The sequence below is a fragment of the Phlebotomus papatasi genome, chromosome 1 (assembly GCF_024763615.1).
Source record: "Phlebotomus papatasi isolate M1 chromosome 1, Ppap_2.1, whole genome shotgun sequence".
Lineage (NCBI taxonomy): Eukaryota > Metazoa > Arthropoda > Insecta > Diptera > Psychodidae > Phlebotomus > Phlebotomus papatasi.
Genome location: NC_077222.1, coordinates 46670443 through 46688257, shown reverse-complemented (window position 1 = coordinate 46688257; position 17815 = coordinate 46670443). Strand labels below are relative to the sequence as shown.

Below are 17815 nucleotides of genomic sequence, written 5' to 3'. Positions count from 1 at the left end.
GGATTCGCAGGCACACCGTATTTTTCACAGAGGAGCTCAAATGGAATATTTTGTCCTCCATTCTCAAGAAATTTCATATGATTCTGATAGTGCAGAATAGCATGAGCTGACTTAATGTCGAAAATATTTCTTAACAATATTCCGTATTTTTCATAGAGATCCAAAGAATATTTGCTGCAATCGTCAACAATTTTAATGATATCATTGCACTCCAGCAGTCTCTTCAGTCCACCTTTAATTATCATTTCTGGGCACGTAAATATATCGAAGATAAAGATATCACTATAAATTGTGGAGATCACCACGAGTATTGTTTGAGTTTTAACCCACAAATCGATCCCTTCGCAGTTCAAACCGATAATTATTTGGTCTTCTTCAGCAGTTTTAATAAGGGCTTGAGTGATCAAGAAACAATCCTTGACTGTAGCAATGAGGATCTTTTTCAAAAACTTCCAATTGAAATGCATCTTTTAATAATTCCAAATCAATATTATTCTTTTTATAGTCAATAAGTTGTGGATTGCTTTTTTATCCTTGCACTTACCGTTTCCAAATTAGTAGAAACATTTTCTGGGATTACTTCATTAGCAATCTGCTTCGATGATTTTGAGAAAATGGGCCAATTTCTGTGACACAATATATTTAAATTTCCTGTACCATCTTGATTGTTTGTGCTGAGCCTTGCTGCACTCGCCATCTGGAAAATGGAGAATTTTTGTTTAATGGCGTCTACACACAAGAGAAAATTATGTCCATATTGAAGAGTTTTTCCTATACAAGCCTAACCGTGGTATCACACTAGAGAATTTCACATGAAAATTTTCATGTGATTCACATCAATTGTTGCTGATATATGCCCTATTGTGCAATTTTCTTCAAGAACTTTTAGAAATCGATTCATTTAGTGATAAAAAAGTAGACTCGAGTCACAAAAATTGGTTTAAATAGATTAAAATAGCATAAATACGATTGATAACTAATGAGCAAATAATGCGCAAAATTTGCTCATTACATTTGCATCTGGTACTACTTTATTGCAGTCATTCGGGTAGTTTCTGCACCACAACTCTCCCACCAGTTTATTAGTGATGAAATTGTGATTAAAAGTAGTGCCAATTTATCGTAAACGAGATGGAAAAGAAAGGGCAAAAGGCATTGAAAAAGATCAGTGAAGAGGATAAGTAAGAAAAAAGCTAAACAAAAATGTGCTCGATCTACATTTTATATTCCTTCATAAACTTCTAGGATTTCGTGGTCAAATGAGATGGTGGCGGAATTGATTGAGGCTGTACATCAAGAATCCGTCATTTGGGACTACAAATGTCAAGAATACAAAAATAGAGGCAGCTGATCTGATGGTTTTCAGTCCGTTTGCGACAAATTGAGTCACAAATCGACTTCTTTTGTAGATAAGGCCATACGATTTGAAGATGCTCTTCAAATTCCTCCGAAGTCATCCGGAGAAAATCATTGTCTCCAAAAAAATCTCCACTTGCGATGTTGTCATAAAGATTTTCAACGAAACCATGTGAAGGTCGCGTTAAAAGCCAATCTCTCGCCCACACCCTCCTTCTTTTCGCTTGGCGGGTCCTTTTGCACAACACAAAAGCAGTGTACAGAATGATAACTTCCTCTTCTTCACTAAAATCACACATTTTTACTCAAACGCCTGAAATGCTTCAAAAACAAAATCACTCATCTGACAACCCACATGCCATCGTGACATTGAGCAATTCTAGCAATAATGTCCTGGCTAAATCAGCGATTTCGAGTGGTTCTAGAAGTTTTAATTAGCAACTTTTCAATGAGAAAATTTTCTAGTGTGATAACACCGTAAGAAATTTGCTTCAATATGGACATAAAATGCTCTAGTGTGTAGAGACCATAACTTTTGATTTATATTTCACTTTTGAACTGAAGCAATTTATTATCATTGTTGTCGCCTCACTTCTTTCTAAGCATCTAAAAATTTCACAAGGATAAGTAATTTTATTGTTTCAAACAATAATAATTCTTAATTTCATGGGTAAAGCTAGAATACACCAGTAAACAAATAAGAATCAAGAAACACCAAAAAAAAACACATAACGCAATAGCGGTACGGTGATCACATGATTTCCGTGATATCCGATTGTAGTATCCGATCAAACAAATCAAATGAAACCAAACCCAACAACACAACTCGTTGGAAATTGCATTAGAATAGGGACAGTGTGCCAAATTTCGGCATAGTTGCATGCAAGCGTCAAAGTCTCAAGTTTGAAATGTAATATTTTAAATACAAATTGATTATTTTTTATTCCTTCTTCTGAAAGAGTGTTGCTGGGAACCTTGTAAAGAGCTTATCGTCTTTATTTACTCTAAAATCATTCTTAATACATTTTAAAATGAATAAAAATGTAGATATAGCTTTGGTGCCCTATTTCGGCCACCTTCATTCTCATAGTTCCTTGTCCTTCAGGAATTCTTCCAATATCTTTTTCACGTCATCTCGTTTGTCGAAGCTACATTTTTTGTTATTCTTTTGCATTGTATAATCTCTAGAGTACGTAAAATCTAAACGTTCATGAAAATTCTAGAAACAAAAAAGGTGACCGAAATTGCAAGCTGGCCGGAATTTGGCACACTTATCCTACTTTACCTCAGAAAATTTCGTTTTCTGAGAAGTTAAATTTTTTTTTGATAATTTTAAAATTATAATACATTCTACTCTACATTCAAGTTTTCTTTTAAATATTTTTGAACGATTAATATTTGCACTTATATTGCTTGTTAGAAATTAAAGCATCAGTTAAATTGTAAAAACCACAGGTCTGAAGAACTTTGTCGAATTAAGAAACAAAAGATTTATATGCCATTATATTTCCCTAAGATCTAAAATGACTAAAAAAAAAAGAACTAATCCAAAAATTTCGAATTTAGTGATATATTACAATCCTAAATCAACATTTTATAAAATTTAACACAATGAATAAACCTCATAACTACTAATCCGAGGTTTGTTCTGAAATTAATTATTATAATAAATAAAATAAAGAGTATATTCAACATGTATGAACTGTATGAAACATTTGCATCAATGTTTCATGTAATTCAACTTTTGTTCGCACGAGTGCGCCATATATTTACCATGAAATTTTGCCTACTTTTCGGCACTGTTGCACCACATCTACGACGACCGGCTGTCAAAATTTTGGGCGACGTGTCATCAAGCGGGGAGTTGTAAAATTTTCTATGGTGGCATGTTTCGTGATAGTTTTTAGAGTATTTTCCTTACACCAGAGCTCATAAAGGCCGAAAAAATGAGTCGCCCGAAAGTAATAAGTCGTCAGACGGCGGGATATACTAGTTTAATAACTTTTGCAGTGTTATTTCTCGCGTGGGTGAGTGGATTTTCATCTCGTCTTTTTGCCGTCATCCGCTTTGAGAGCATTATCCACGAGTTCGATCCCTGGTAAGTGGAGCAGTGATTAAGAAATTGAAGTATATAAATGGGGAAAATGTACTTAGTAAGAGAGCATTTCTGCTATTTTTAGGTTTAACTATCGGGCTACGGCATATATGGTGCAGCATGGATTCTACAAGTTCCTCAATTGGTTTGATGAAAGGGCTTGGTATCCCCTTGGTAGAATTGTGGGTGGTACAGTGTATCCCGGGCTTATGATTACCTCTGGCAGTATCCACTGGCTGCTCCATCTACTTCACATACCTATTCACATTAGAGACATTTGTGTATTCCTCGCGCCCATCTTCAGTGGACTCACGGCCATCTCCACTTATCTGCTTACGAAGGAGCTGTGGTCTGCTGGTGCTGGTCTTTTTGCGGCCAGCTTCATCGCCATTGTGCCCGGATACATCAGTCGTAGTGTAGCTGGGAGCTACGACAATGAGGGCATCGCTATCTTTGCCCTTCAATTTACCTACTTCTTGTGGGTCAAGTCCGTGAAGACTGGTTCGGTATTTTGGTCTTCAATGGCAGCTCTATCCTACTTCTACATGGTATCCGCTTGGGGTGGATACGTCTTCATCATAAATCTCATTCCACTCCACGTATTCGTACTACTCATCATGGGGCGCTACTCCCCACGACTCTTCACCAGCTACACCACATTCTATATTCTTGGACTCCTTCTGTCCATGCAGATTCCATTTGTGGGCTTCCAGCCCATTCGCACCAGTGAACATATGGCTGCATCTGGAGTTTTTGTTCTTCTCATCGCAGTTGCTGTACTGCGTCATATGCAGACAGTACTCACGAAGCAGGAATTCCGTCGGGTTTTCATCATCGGTGGCCTTTCAGCTGCTGGCTTGGTGTTTGTTGCTGTGGTCCTGCTCACAGTCACCGGCATCGTAGCACCTTGGAGTGGACGATTCTATTCACTCTGGGACACCGGCTATGCAAAGATTCACATCCCAATTATTGCCTCCGTATCTGAACATCAGCCTACAACATGGTTTTCATTCTTCTTTGATCTCCATATCCTCGTGTGCACCTTCCCCGTTGGTTTGTGGTACTGCATCAAACGCATAAATGACGAGCTCGTCTTTGTAGTCCTGTACGCAATTAGTGCCGTTTACTTTGCTGGTGTGATGGTTCGCCTCATGCTCACACTCACACCTGTAGTCTGCATTCTCAGCGGTGTAGCATTTTCCGGTAAGATATTTTGCACAATTAACTTATTTCTATTATCATTTACAATCATAAATTTCTCAAATGTAGGGGAGACTGGGGCAAATTTGTCAAAACGAAAATTTCAATATTCACTATTTTTTAAAATAAAAGAGACTGAGGCTTAAAATTTTTATTATAGATAGCCTTCATGAACCTTCTTGAACTTACAAAGTTTGAAGGGATTGGAGGAAGGATTATGTAAAATAAAAAATAATGAAATTTCGAGCCCTATTTGTGGAATATTTGGCTTACAGAAAATACCAATACTGATTCGCTAAATTTAAACACATTTCTCGTTAATATAGAGAAAAATTATCTTCGTCAAAGTTGTAGAGGAATAAATTTCCTATAAAAATATGTCTAGGGGAGACCGGGGAGGTTTGGGACACTTTTTTATGTTTTGACTTTGAGACACTATATTCCAAAAAACCACGATAGTGTATTACAATTTTATGCGGTCTATAGGATACTTATGGGTATTGACTTTATAAAAAGTACTCGATAGAACTTGGAAAACAGCTGAATTTTCTTGGAGAAGATAAAACATTTAACTTGACGCTTTGTCCCAAACCTCCCCGATGTGGGGCAGTATGGGACGCAAAAGGGGATGTTTGGGACGCGTTTTTTCTCGCATAATTTGTATTACTGGAACACGTTAATTAATTTTAAATACCAGATTAAAAATATTTCTGATAGAAATTAATATCAATTTTATTTGTACAATAGTCATTTATTGTCAATCAATTTAAAGTATTTTCTTCTTATTTTCCATCTACCTTTTCATTTTTTTATTCTAAATATTGCAATCATGATTATCAAATTCCTCAGGCGAATAGATTTTCTTGCAACTCTTAGTTTTGAACTCATTGATGGATTCCTGTTTGATTTTACGACAACTGAATTGTACCTGTTTTCTCATTATGTCTCTGAATTATCTCTCGCCTTGCCTTTTCTGGAGAACTTGTTCGAGAAATTTTCGAAAAAAATAGTTTCTAACTAGATTGAGCAAAGATTGAATATCCTCTGACAAGGAATTATTGATTCCCAAGACAATGATGGTTTAATTGTCCCTGTAGTTAGAGAAATCTGCTGCACTGATAAAATTTGCACAAGAGGAAGATTTCCAGTAGAAACTGGACATTACTCTTCATTTTGACAATAAACAATTGCATGCCACCTACAATCTTGTCGAAAATCAACGTCCCATTGATCCCCTTTCAGGTGTCCCAAACATCCCCCCGAGGGTAGTTTTGGTATTTAAAACCTTTAAGTAAAACACAAGAGCGTATAATCTCTGAAACTTTTATAAAAATATGTTCCCAGATTACAATGCTAGCTAATGAGATAAAAAAGTTTTGATTATATATCGCTGATATAAAATACAAAGAGCAAAACTGAGACGTCAAAATATACGATTTTTATCAATTTTTAAAAAAAATGTTCATAGAATTAAAACAATAAAACTGAGGATAACCATTCTTTTAGTCAAGATACATCTTAATATTGCCTACGATACAGTAATGATTAAATCCCATTTATTGCAAAAATTAATTGAAAAAATCGCCTTGTCCCACAGTACCCCTGTCCCAAACTCCCCGGTCTCCCCTATTTGATATTTTTAACGTTTGCGAGAGTAAAACGTCACAAATTATCTGAAGACTGACAAAATTTGCCACAGCAATTTTGAGAATCTCCACAAAATCGACTTTTATAAAATGATTCGAAAATCACATTTCTTTCGAGATAGACGAAAATAGTCTTCTGCAATATTATAGAGCAGTAAATTTCCTATAAGAATATGCTCATTATAAAACGTTTAAGTTTTCTCAGAGCTTGTTAAAGAATTAAATATACGTTTTGACATTTTTTTGCCCCAGTCTCCCCTATTTGTGTCAAAATCCAGAGAGTTCAATTTTGAGCCCCGCCTTTCTAAATGTATTAAATGTCCTCGCAGCAACTAGTTTTGAAATTAAAAAAAAGTTACAATAACAGTTTTGCATTTTAATAAATATTGGTTCTAATTGAGAAATATTAGTAAACTTGACATTTTAAAATTAGAAATTTCAATTCCAAAAACAGAAAGGTCCTAACAATGAAATAAAATTTTCAAACTTGAATATTCAGCTCATAAACTAGAAAATAAGAGCACACAGAGTAACAAAATAAATAGGTATTTTTTTTACAAATTTGCAAAAAACTCAAAAAAAATTCAGCGTATTCTTATTAGCCGACTATTTAGTAACCGTTCTCGTATCCTTTGGGACTCTTGAACCCAAAAGCAAATATGGATAGGGGAGATTGGTGCAAAAAGTTACAAAACGGATATTTTATTGTTTTCACTGGCTCCCACAAAATTGGAAAAAAAATTGTCATACATACATACTCATAGGAAATTCACTCTTCTACAACTATGCTAAAGATTATTTTCCTCTAAATCATCTTTTTTTCCTCTATATCAAAAAGTGTGGATTTGCTGGGGCAAATCATTTCAAGCATGATATAAGTTACCATATTATGCTTTCTTAACTCTTGTATCTTTGGAGACTTGGAGTAAAAAGAAGAAAAAGCCAGTGATAAGTCTAGATCAGCTTATAAAGGTGCAATTTCTTCATTGCAAACTTGGATTGTGATAAACTCGAACGATATTTATAGATAAATAATACAAATTTCGTTTAATCATCCTTAAACTGTATGTAAGTTATTATCATTATTAATGAGGAAAATTCTAGCAGATACGGATAACAGTGTCTGAGAAACTTTAAAGTCAATTTTCTCGAAATCTATGAGAGATAGAGGCCTCAAAATTCACATACTGATGTGCTTTTGTGCTCTAGGAGATAACTGCGAAATTTCAATTCAAAATGGACAGAATACAATTGATCATAATGTGGTTATAATATAGTAACAATTTAGTTATATAATGTAGTCACATAATGTAATAATATAGTGGTCATAATGTGGTCGTAATGTGCCGTAATGGCATAATATTATTCCGCGAAAATTCACAAAAATTTTTGCAGTTGTCGAAAATCCGCAAAAATTTCACGATCTGCGAAATAATCCGCGACCTGCGACAATACGCGAAAAATATCGTGACCTGCAAAAAATTACGAAAAATTTCGCGGTCCACAAAGACCCACGAAAAATTTCGCGACCCACGAAAAATTCCGCGACCCGCGACAATCCGCGAAAAATTCAGCGACCTGCAAAAATCCGCGAAAAATCTTGTAACCCACGAAAATCTACGAAAATTTGAGTATTGTAGTTTCTTTTCCCAAAACGGTTTTGCTTAAAAAAAATTGTAAGTATAAAAATTATTTAAAATTTATTTTCATTATGAAAATTTAAAAATTCGGCATTTTTGATCTTAAAAATTTACTATAGGGTAAAGACTCATAATTTGGGACAGTCTGCTTATAAGCATAGATGTTCCAAGTTTGAAGTGCGATATTTTTAATACTAATTGAATTTTTTAGTTACTCTCTTTTCAGAAGGGTTGTTTAGGAACTTGGCAAGCTATTTATTATCGTCTTATTTTAACTAAAATTAGTCTTAATACGTTTAAAAATGCATTGATATGTAGAGGTGAATTTGACTCTTATTTTGGACAACTTGGTTATTAATTTGGACAACTTGTCTGTAAATTTGGACAACTAATACGCCTCAACAGGATGCCCATTGTTCTTCATTTGATGAACCAATCTTACCAAGTCCTCTTCCTATTCATGTAAGGGAATCGTAGAATGTCACAAGAAGCCCGGAAACTTTCCATATCATTCATTAAAGTGAGTTGACTTCGGTACTCCAAGTACGTGCGGATACGCTCATTTCCTGGCCTTTCCGGGAGCCTTTGAAGGCTTTTCTCGCTACATCTCTTTCGTAGAGATGATGCTCCTTTGTTTCTCCAGGCATTTGTCCAACCGAGTTATCACAAGAGCTAAAATTTCACGAAATTTCGTGAGAAAAACACTTGTCCAAAATAAGTAGTATCACCTCACTGGTAAATGTCTTAAAAAATTTCCCATTTTTCACACGAAAAATATAATTCACAAGGCAAATCTCACTTCAGGTCAAATGTACAAATCATCAGTAACGTGAATCAACACAATATTCAATGAATATTCAATAATATCACTCAAAAAAAGCGAAGAAACATTGTTAGTACTTCATCAAAGCTAAATAAGACTGAAGTAAACACGAAGTCATCAAAGCTAAATAAAACTGAAGTAAACACGAAGTTTTGTCATATTTCTCGTAAGCAATTGCTCACACTGAATTTTCAACAAAGCAATTTCAACTCAAATCATATTCAAAATTTAACGTATTTAGTGTTAAAATCATCCAAAAAGAACAAATATTTAGATAGAATTAATTATTCACCAAATATTGGAATAAAAATCCATCATTTTAATCAATTTATTTTTAGTGTCCAATTTTATCCTCAAAGTGTCCAAAATAAGAAACTGGACAAAATTATGAGCATTTCCCCTATAGCAAATAGCTAAAGACTTACATAAAATATCCTAGAATCCTTCAACCTTCTACTTTGCAATTACGTACAAACATAAAAAGCCAAAATATAAAAAGGTGTCGCAACATGCCAGCTCTCCCCTATAATCTATTTTCTGTATTTTCAAATGAATCCCATAAAGGATTGACTTCGTATTGATATGATTGATATGATTGATATGACTTCGTAAAGGCTATTTAGGGTCGAATGAACACCTCTTCGACAGGTGATCCCAATGACACTTTTATTAAAATGTTGAAATTTTTTAATGTATTTAATAAAATAAAAGTAATATGGCGTTTTTTCCATTAATCTACGTTTTTCGATAAGAATAAGTATTCAAATTTCGTATTCCAAATAATACAGAGTAAGGTGTCAATAGGTTCTGACAGGAGTTCTTAAAGTGTCAATAGGTGTTCCTTTCACCCTATTGTTAAAATTTATTTTCGTTCTCTTTAATCTTGGAAGACATCCGAATTTTGAAATTTTCGATTTATTACTTTGCCCCAGTCTCCCCTACTTTGGCATTTTTTTTTTGTTTTGACTAATAACAAACGATAAAAACCGATTTTCTGGATGATTACAAACTATAGGGATATTCAAATCCACGATGAATTTTACATTTGTCAGGTTTGTCAGATTTATTCCCGAAAGAAAAAATGATTATAGTTGGATATTTTACGATCCTGAACGAGTTAAAGGTTTAAAAGGTCTTTCAGACCCTTTCGACCTGCTTTATAATAAAAGAAAACTTGAAGAAGTTAGCTGAGATTCTTTACAATCTCAGCTTTTGTGGTCACAGGTGAAATCCGACCTCGTCAGATCGGGCCCAAATTTTGGTTGTATACGTTCCGTCTAACGTCCCGGGTAAAGAAGTTCTTTACGTCCCGGGTAAAGAATCGTCTCGAGCCAATTTCATCCATTTGGACTGCCGAGAACAGTTTACTCGACGCGATTCTTTACCCCCAAAATTCAACTCACAATGGAATTTTCACGCATTCCGAGTTGCAAGCACCCCGAGTTGCACGCATTTCGAGGTCACCTGTAAAGAATCTCAGCTACCATAAGCTTATCTGGGCTTATCACTGGTTTTTATATTTCCATTTGACTCTAATTTTTGTGGAGTTTGTTACATTTCTGCTTTAAGTGAAACAAAATCTGACACATTAAAATTAAAGATCTTTTTCGAAGAATATGAGTTAACTTTTAAAGGGCGATGTAAAGATTTATCTTAGAATTGAGAAAAACGGTTACAGTATATAGGGTAGAGTCAGCCCTTTTCGCCATGTAAGCACTTTTTCGCCACCTAATATAAAACAACTAATTTAAGGCATTTAAGAATGAGTAGCATTTCAACACTCATAATATGTTCTGTTCTAATATCCCAATACGTTATTACGTCTCTTAATCAATTGAAATTCGTTTTAACACAGGTGGCGAAAAGTACTGAAACAAGCATAATTGGGGAAAATGCATATTTTTCAATGAGATTCTCTAAAATTCTCGAGACGTACCCTAGATATTTAGATAGATATTGCTTGAAAGCATCTTTACACAAAAATTCATTTTAGTCTGACAAAAATATCACACCTTACGAGGCCCCTAAAGCTTAATGGTGGCGAAAAGTACTGACTCTACCCTAGTAAAGATTCAAAATCCAAAATGCACGTAAATATACTCGAAGTTGTGAGTTCGAAATCAGTGGGGTTTCTTTATTTGAACATAACATCATTTCATATTGGTTTCCAATAGGACTCTTGGAAGTATTTCTGAAGGACGATAATGCTCCTATAAATGCTGGAAATGGTGCAGAGGAGAATGAGGAACCTGTGGAGAGAAAGAGCATGTATGATAAGGCAGGAAAATTGAAACACAGACCAAAACATGAGACTACATCGCACGACACGTCCAATTCCGGAGGTGCAGGAATGGGGTCAAATCTCAAAAGTGTGGTGATTGTAGCAGTTCTCATGATTCTCATGATGTTCGCGGTCCATTGTACGTGGGTAACGAGCAATGCATACTCTAGTCCATCCATTGTCTTGGCCTTCTACAATAGTGCTGATGGTACTCGAAATATCCTGGATGACTTCCGTGAGGCATACTACTGGCTATCCCAAAACACTGCTGACGATGCTCGGGTGATGTCATGGTGGGACTATGGCTATCAAATAGCAGGAATGGCAAATCGGACAACTTTAGTAGACAACAATACGTGGAACAACAGTCATATTGCACTCGTAGGCAAGGCAATGTCGTCCCCGGAGGACAAAGCCTATGAAATAATGACATCTCTCGATGTGGATTATGTATTGGTGATTTTTGGTGGTGTAATTGGCTACTCTGGGGATGACATTAACAAATTTCTGTGGATGGTGCGAATTGCTGAGGGTGAACATCCTAAGGATATTCGTGAGAGTGATTTCTTTACAGACCGTGGAGAATTCCGAGTGGATGCTGAAGGCGCACCTGCTCTGCTTAATTGTCTGATGTATAAATTGAGCTACTACAGATTCGGCGAACTCAAACTCGATTACAGGTAAGAATTAAATATTTTACAAAATCCTATACAACCCTTCAAAAGTAACCGATATTGAAAAATCACTCTAAAAAATCAATCTATTTAGGGTGAATGGTGGAAAGCGAGACACTTAAGAAAAAATTCAATTTCAAATGCATTTTTAAACTGAATAAATAATTTTTTTACCATTTTTTTGTATCATGGGATTCTTTGACAAATATTTTAACAGAATCTTAATAGTTGTTATTAAATATTGCAACCGAATAATCGGAAAATTCACGGAAATTAAAAAATAACACATTTTGAAAAGATGGACAAAATTTTCGAAAGTTGGACAAAAACTTTTGGAAAGTTGGACATATTGATATTAATGACAAAATATCATGCAAAATATATAGAAAAACAAATGTTGAGGGTTTTCTCTGTATACTTGCACATTTGATGGTTTTGCTAATCCCTCCTTTATGTTCGGGTAACAGTTGAGGAACGCTAATTACCAAGAACTTCCTGGACGTCCAACCAAAAAGAGGTTCTGTAAATTTCACAGACGCCTCGCGCTGTCCAGCAGTTATAGTTTTAAAGCGAATGCAGTTTTTAGCACAGTTAAATTCCCCGTCCGCGCAAATCCTTTTCCACTTGCTTTGGGAGTTCTTTAGAGGCTCCTATTTGTCTTTCTTCAGGTGTTTTTGCGATATTTACTATCCATTCTGTCAGAAAAAGTGGTCTTCGGAATCTGGAAATCTTTGCAGCCATTTCCAGGAGATTTTCTCCTTATCAGCTACTAACTGCTGTTGCAACTATTTCTTAATACTTAAGGATCTTTGCCGTTCTCGTTAACATGATTTCACTGTACAAAACCACCAAATTCATTCACAAAATCAACTTGTCCAAGATTTCATAAAACTTGTTTTGAATGCAACACGAAATTAAATCACTTTTCTATCCTTTTAAATGTAATATTTCACAATTTTTTTTATTCACCTTTTAAATGGATGTATGTCCTTCGATTTTCACTACGGACTTAACAATATTTCACAAATTATGCTGAAAAATCAAACAAAACACTTTGATATTTTCCTAGTAACTTCCATAAGAAACAGAGAAAATGAAAGGTTATGAATATCACGCATGCAATACATTTTTTAAATTCTTCTTGCAAGTCACCCTTTGATTGTTTTATAACGATTTTTGCTTTTTTAACTTCTGAAATAATTATAAAATTAAGTTTAATAATCTTTTTATTGAAAATTTAAATATTTAATTGATTTATTATCAAGTTTTTAAGGAGGTGTCTCACATTCCACACTGCTTTTTCCAACTTTCCAAACTGTCTCGCTTTAGGCAAATGACCCTACCACTTCTTATTAAATATACAGACAAAGAGATTATTTTTGTTGCTTAGTACAACTGAAGTATTTTCTTTTGCATATTGATGATGTAAGATTAGGATTATTATTTCGTCAATCAGTTTTTCTTAGTCCATACTAATGAGGCTATTATTATTATAGATACAAGAGAATTTATTTTGCTTAATTTTTCTATTTAAAAAAAAAACGTGGATACTTTTTTTTTTAAATATGAAATTGTGAGAAAATATTGAAAAGAATATTATTACTGTTAGATTATTAAATGTCAAGAAGTTTTTAGATTTAGCTCATCGCAAGAAATTTTCACTCAAGACATTTTTAAAGTTTTGAAATGTCTTTTATTGGATCTTATAAGCCTTCTAAAAAGCCCAAAATCATTTAATTTTAATTAAACTTCGATGAAAAATATTAAAAGCGTTAAGCAAGATCTAATTTTTAAAATCTTCAATATGGGCTTTTAAGAGAACTTTGGGGATGTTTTTGATTAACTTTTCTCAAAGGAAGCTACAATGTGGTCTTGTTGGAATTGGAAGAGGTTTTATAGAATGCTTAGTTAGAGCTTCCCGCATGATAAAATAGTAACATAAAATAAAAGATTTTTTTATTTATCGGAATTTCCACCCAAGGAAAACCCATTTGGAAAGGTTTTAGACGTTTTAAAGAATTTTTTATGGAAGAATTTTCGATTTATACAAATAATTTGAGATCGTAAAAAACTATGTGGAAATGGATTTGTGGTAAATTTTAAACAGTAAGTTTGTTGAAATCTTTCCAAAGGAGTCTAAAAAAACTGATGTTGCTTTTGATTAGGGGAGGGTGGGGCAGTTTAACGACGGGGCAGTTTCAATTTTTGCTGCATATTCTTCTTATCCCTTTGAAAGGAATGGGATAAAACCTTTATGATATTCAAGAGATAACTGAGACCCATGTTCATAAAAATAATTAATTTCTGTGAGGCTTCTCGTTTGAATTCTGTAATTGATTTTATAAAACTGCATCAAAATGAAACTTTTTGTAATATTTTATTTTCAACAATTTCTGAACTATTGCATTTATCTATCGAAGTAACATAATTGTATTAAATTACCAGTGGTTTTATGATTATTATAAGGCATTTAGCGTTGAATGAATTCTAAGACGGTTCTGACAATTTTGATTTGAGTTCCGAAAGTACGTGTGGGGCAGTTTCATGCAAGCACACGGAGAAGTTTCCAGTGTCTAACAATTTACATTTTCAATCAAAATTAACTTAAAATGATCATTGAAAACGTTTTGTAGCTGCTTTTGTCGATAAAGTTCCGAATTATAGAAAGTAGTATTTCCTAAAAGTTCATTAAAAAATTTTAATAAAAGAAACTCACTGTTTTTTAGATACTTGAAAATGATGAATTTAATTGTTATAATATCTTTTTAGAATGTTTTCAGCAAGATATTGTAAATTTTTTTATAGTATTTTAAAAATTCAAGACTTTTAAATATTATTATAAAACTGTTATACTAAAAAGGACATGTTCTAAGGCGATATAATGATCCAACAATGTACAGAATTAGCTTATTACTACAAAAGACATTTCTTTCGTATAAAAATTTGAAGAAAATTGCTCAATTTATGAGAAACAGGCTTGGAAATCTTTGGCGATGTTTTATTTTCTCTATATGATCAATTAATGTTCAAATTCTGTTATAAAGTTCTTGTTCTATTACATTTTCATATTTTAAAGTCTTAGAAGACTTCAAAATAGTAATTTTAATCAATTCTGATATCGCAAGTTTCCTATAAACACGTTTTATCTTTCTCAAAAATTGCCTCATATTTATCTTTAAATTGCCCAGCAATGGGGGACTTTCACACATTCTGCCTTTCAAGTGAAATGAATTTCTCCACAATAGACTAATAAAATTAAAGGATTATTGTTATTATTTTTATTAACCCTAAACCCAACTGTAATTCACAGAATATATAAAGTTTTACTTCTGTTTATAATCTTTTTGCAAAATGGTCTCAAAATCTATTTTGCAGTTTAGGGGTGAAAGTGCCCCACCTTCCCCTATTTTCCTTAAAACAAAAAAGCTAATATTCCTTTATGAATAACTAATAAAAACTGACTAAAAGCTATCTGAACTATACTTAAAATGATCATAATATAATTCATCTAAAATTTATGCTGATTTTTCAAATATGAAGTCTAAAAACCTTTTTGGTTTAAGAACATTGTTTTGGTACATTATTCTCAAAAGCTTAAAATACAATTTCTTCATAGAAAAAGCTACTTACTCAGATCCATGAGAACATTTTTTTTACCCTTTGTTTATATCCGTCAAAATTGGTACAGAAATAGAATTAAAAAAGAAAACAAAATTTTCTAAAAAAGAAAAATAGTTCATAAGTGGATTTCTTTTTCCTAAAGGTCCTTGTAAAGACTTTATTGATTAATAAACTCAAATTCATAAATATTTGACTCTTATGCAAATGTTCGAGAAAACATTTGCTCCAATTTAACCCCTCTATTACTAAAATTCTGCCTACATACTTGACACACAATAGAACTTCTCTTATTATCAATCCTGCCTGAATGATGGGTACCTTAATCTATATACGAACATATAAAGCAAAATGTAGCGTATCAGCTTCTCCCCATTTCCTTACAAACGTATTGGTATCTCGGGGAGGTCTTTAATCATTTGCTAACTCATCCTGTATTCGTCACCGACTTCATCCTTCAATTTTAGTACCGAACAACGTTAAAAATCTCTTCTATCGTGCATTAATCTAAGATTGTAACTCTGTTTTTTTTTTGCAGAGGAGCTGCTGGATATGATCGTACACGTAATTCTGTAATTGGCAATAAAGACTTTGAATTGACGTATTTAGAGGAAGCATACACATCGGAACATTGGCTTGTGCGTATTTATCGCGTGAAGAAACCTCATGAGTTCAATCGGCCCAATTTAAAGGAAGACGACAGAGTGTTTCCAGTTAGTGATTACGTATCACGAAAGGTAATTGGGGTGAATTTTCATTCACCATACACTCTTGCGCTTCACCGTAACAGCAGTGTGTAAAGTAACTAATGAGAGCTATTGGTTTATTTTCTTACATTTACAGACTTCTAAGAGGAGAAAAGGTTCGATTAAAAACCGGCCGGTCATCGTAAAGGGCAAAAGGAGCACAGGAACGAAATAAAAGGTGATGTACAATCACTTTTCTATCAATCCACTTTTGCAGTGTCAATATTCACGTTCATAGATTTTCAAGGGGGATGTGAGAAAAGAGAAAAAAATAATGGGAAAACAAATTGCGAAAAAAGGAAAACATGAAAAACTCAATTTACTACCAAATGCCAATAGAATTACAATGGGTCATTTAATCTGATCCAATGGAAGCAAAAGATGAAATTAAAAAAAAAATGCAGATAAATTATTTTCATGTGGCCTTAAAAGTGTCCAGTCAACTGTTTTTTTTTGTGTTAAAATTTGAATTAGAAAAGATGAAGTGTAATGGATTGGAAGAAGATCGAAATAAATTGGTCAATAAAAGAGTGCATAAGTCTCTGATAATTCAAAAATTTTCAATACACAAGATGAGTACGAGAGGATGATGACATAGTTTAAAAGAAATTGTAGAAACAATTGAAACATTCAGAATTATTTGTACAACTATTCGTGTGATGATACCAATTCTTTTAAGTAAATTAGATACAAGAACATCTGTTCGAACTAGCATTTGCAATTGATGTATAATTAATATTTTGTTCCCAAAGTTTGAAAGAAAGCAAAAAAATTAGCGTGATTTTCTTTTTTTTTTTTTTGTTTGATACACCATTCACGAAAACACTATTTTGAATTAATTCTGTTTCTGTTGAAATTTAACGTCTTTATATGTATAAATAATGAAATATTAATTAAGTTATACATATGAAAACAAAGAGGATGATCTTTTTTTTGGGAAATAAATGATGGAAGTATATAGAACTGGATGTGAATTTGGTTGTTTTCTCGTAGTTAATTTTCCCATCAGAGTTCCTCTGCCATCAAGAGATCGGATTTGTTTATTTACTTTTTTTTTAAAGAAGCAATTTGTTTATTCATAATATAAAAAAAGTACACAAAAAATAGCTATCATATATCTCTGTCCATATTACATATGCGGTTGGAAATTAGGAATTATAAAAAATAATTTAAATAATTTAAATAACACAAACTTTAAATGCTTTAAGCAATTTACAGAAAAAAAATTATTATTAAAGAAATAGCGAAAAATAATTTTGGGGGAAAAAGAAAAGCGATAACTCGTTAATCAGTCTTTTCATGCCAAACAATTTTTTTTATCAATTATTTTCATATTTTTTTCTTACAAAAGAAATATTTTATATTAAATGTCTTGCAATATGTATACATTTTTTTCTAGCTACTGTTTTTTTTTTATAAAAATGGGGTAATATATGCAAATTGAATTTATAGATCTGTAGATGAATCGGTCTCGTGTGTGAGCAGATATGCTTTTCTCTTTAGTACCTCATCGTGAAATCGAATTAGGACATTTTTAATATCCATAGAAGCTGTTTGTCCTCGCTGAAGGGCAGATTTTGAGTCAGAAAATGCCTTCTCCACTTGCCCACATTCCAACAAAGCTTTTGCTCTCAGATGAAATCCCTCATAGCTTTCTGGGTTCATTTCAATCGCCTGCGTTGCTAAATCAATTGCCTCTGCAATATTCTATAGTTGGCGACAAGAGATAACACAAG

The 17815-nt window shown here is 33.3% G+C and overlaps 2 protein-coding genes across 3 annotated transcripts in view; one reads left to right on the top strand and one right to left on the bottom strand.

Moving 5' to 3' along the window:
• Positions 1-3165: 3165 nt before the first annotated feature.
• Positions 3166-17047, top strand: LOC129799442 (dolichyl-diphosphooligosaccharide--protein glycosyltransferase subunit STT3B). Its single transcript, XM_055843310.1, has 5 exons — positions 3166-3454; positions 3537-4654; positions 10935-11721; positions 15872-16070; positions 16177-17047. The coding sequence occupies exons 1-5, from the start codon at positions 3303-3305 to the stop codon at positions 16252-16254; spliced, it is 2334 nt and encodes a 777-aa protein (XP_055699285.1). The 5' UTR covers positions 3166-3302; the 3' UTR covers positions 16255-17047.
• LOC129799437 (protein TANC2) overlaps positions 16861-17815 on the bottom strand; it is a 25811-nt gene continuing 24856 nt past the window's right edge. For both annotated transcript variants that reach the window (XM_055843295.1, XM_055843293.1), the window contains exon 9: positions 16861-17786. In XM_055843295.1, the coding sequence (XP_055699270.1) occupies positions 17526-17786 (261 nt within the window). In that variant the 3' untranslated portion in view covers positions 16861-17525. The remainder of the gene's footprint in view (positions 17787-17815) is intronic.

Coding starts and splice junctions, on each gene's coding strand:
- LOC129799442 (XM_055843310.1), top strand. CDS start 3,303: ATGAGTCGCCCGAAAGTAATAAGTCGTCAGACGGCGGGATATACTAGT. Junction 3,455..3,536: donor ATCCACGAGTTCGATCCCTG/GTAAGTGGAGCA, acceptor TGCTATTTTTAG/GTTTAACTATCGGGCTACGG. Junction 11,722..15,871: donor GAACTCAAACTCGATTACAG/GTAAGAATTAAA, acceptor TTTTTTTTGCAG/AGGAGCTGCTGGATATGATC.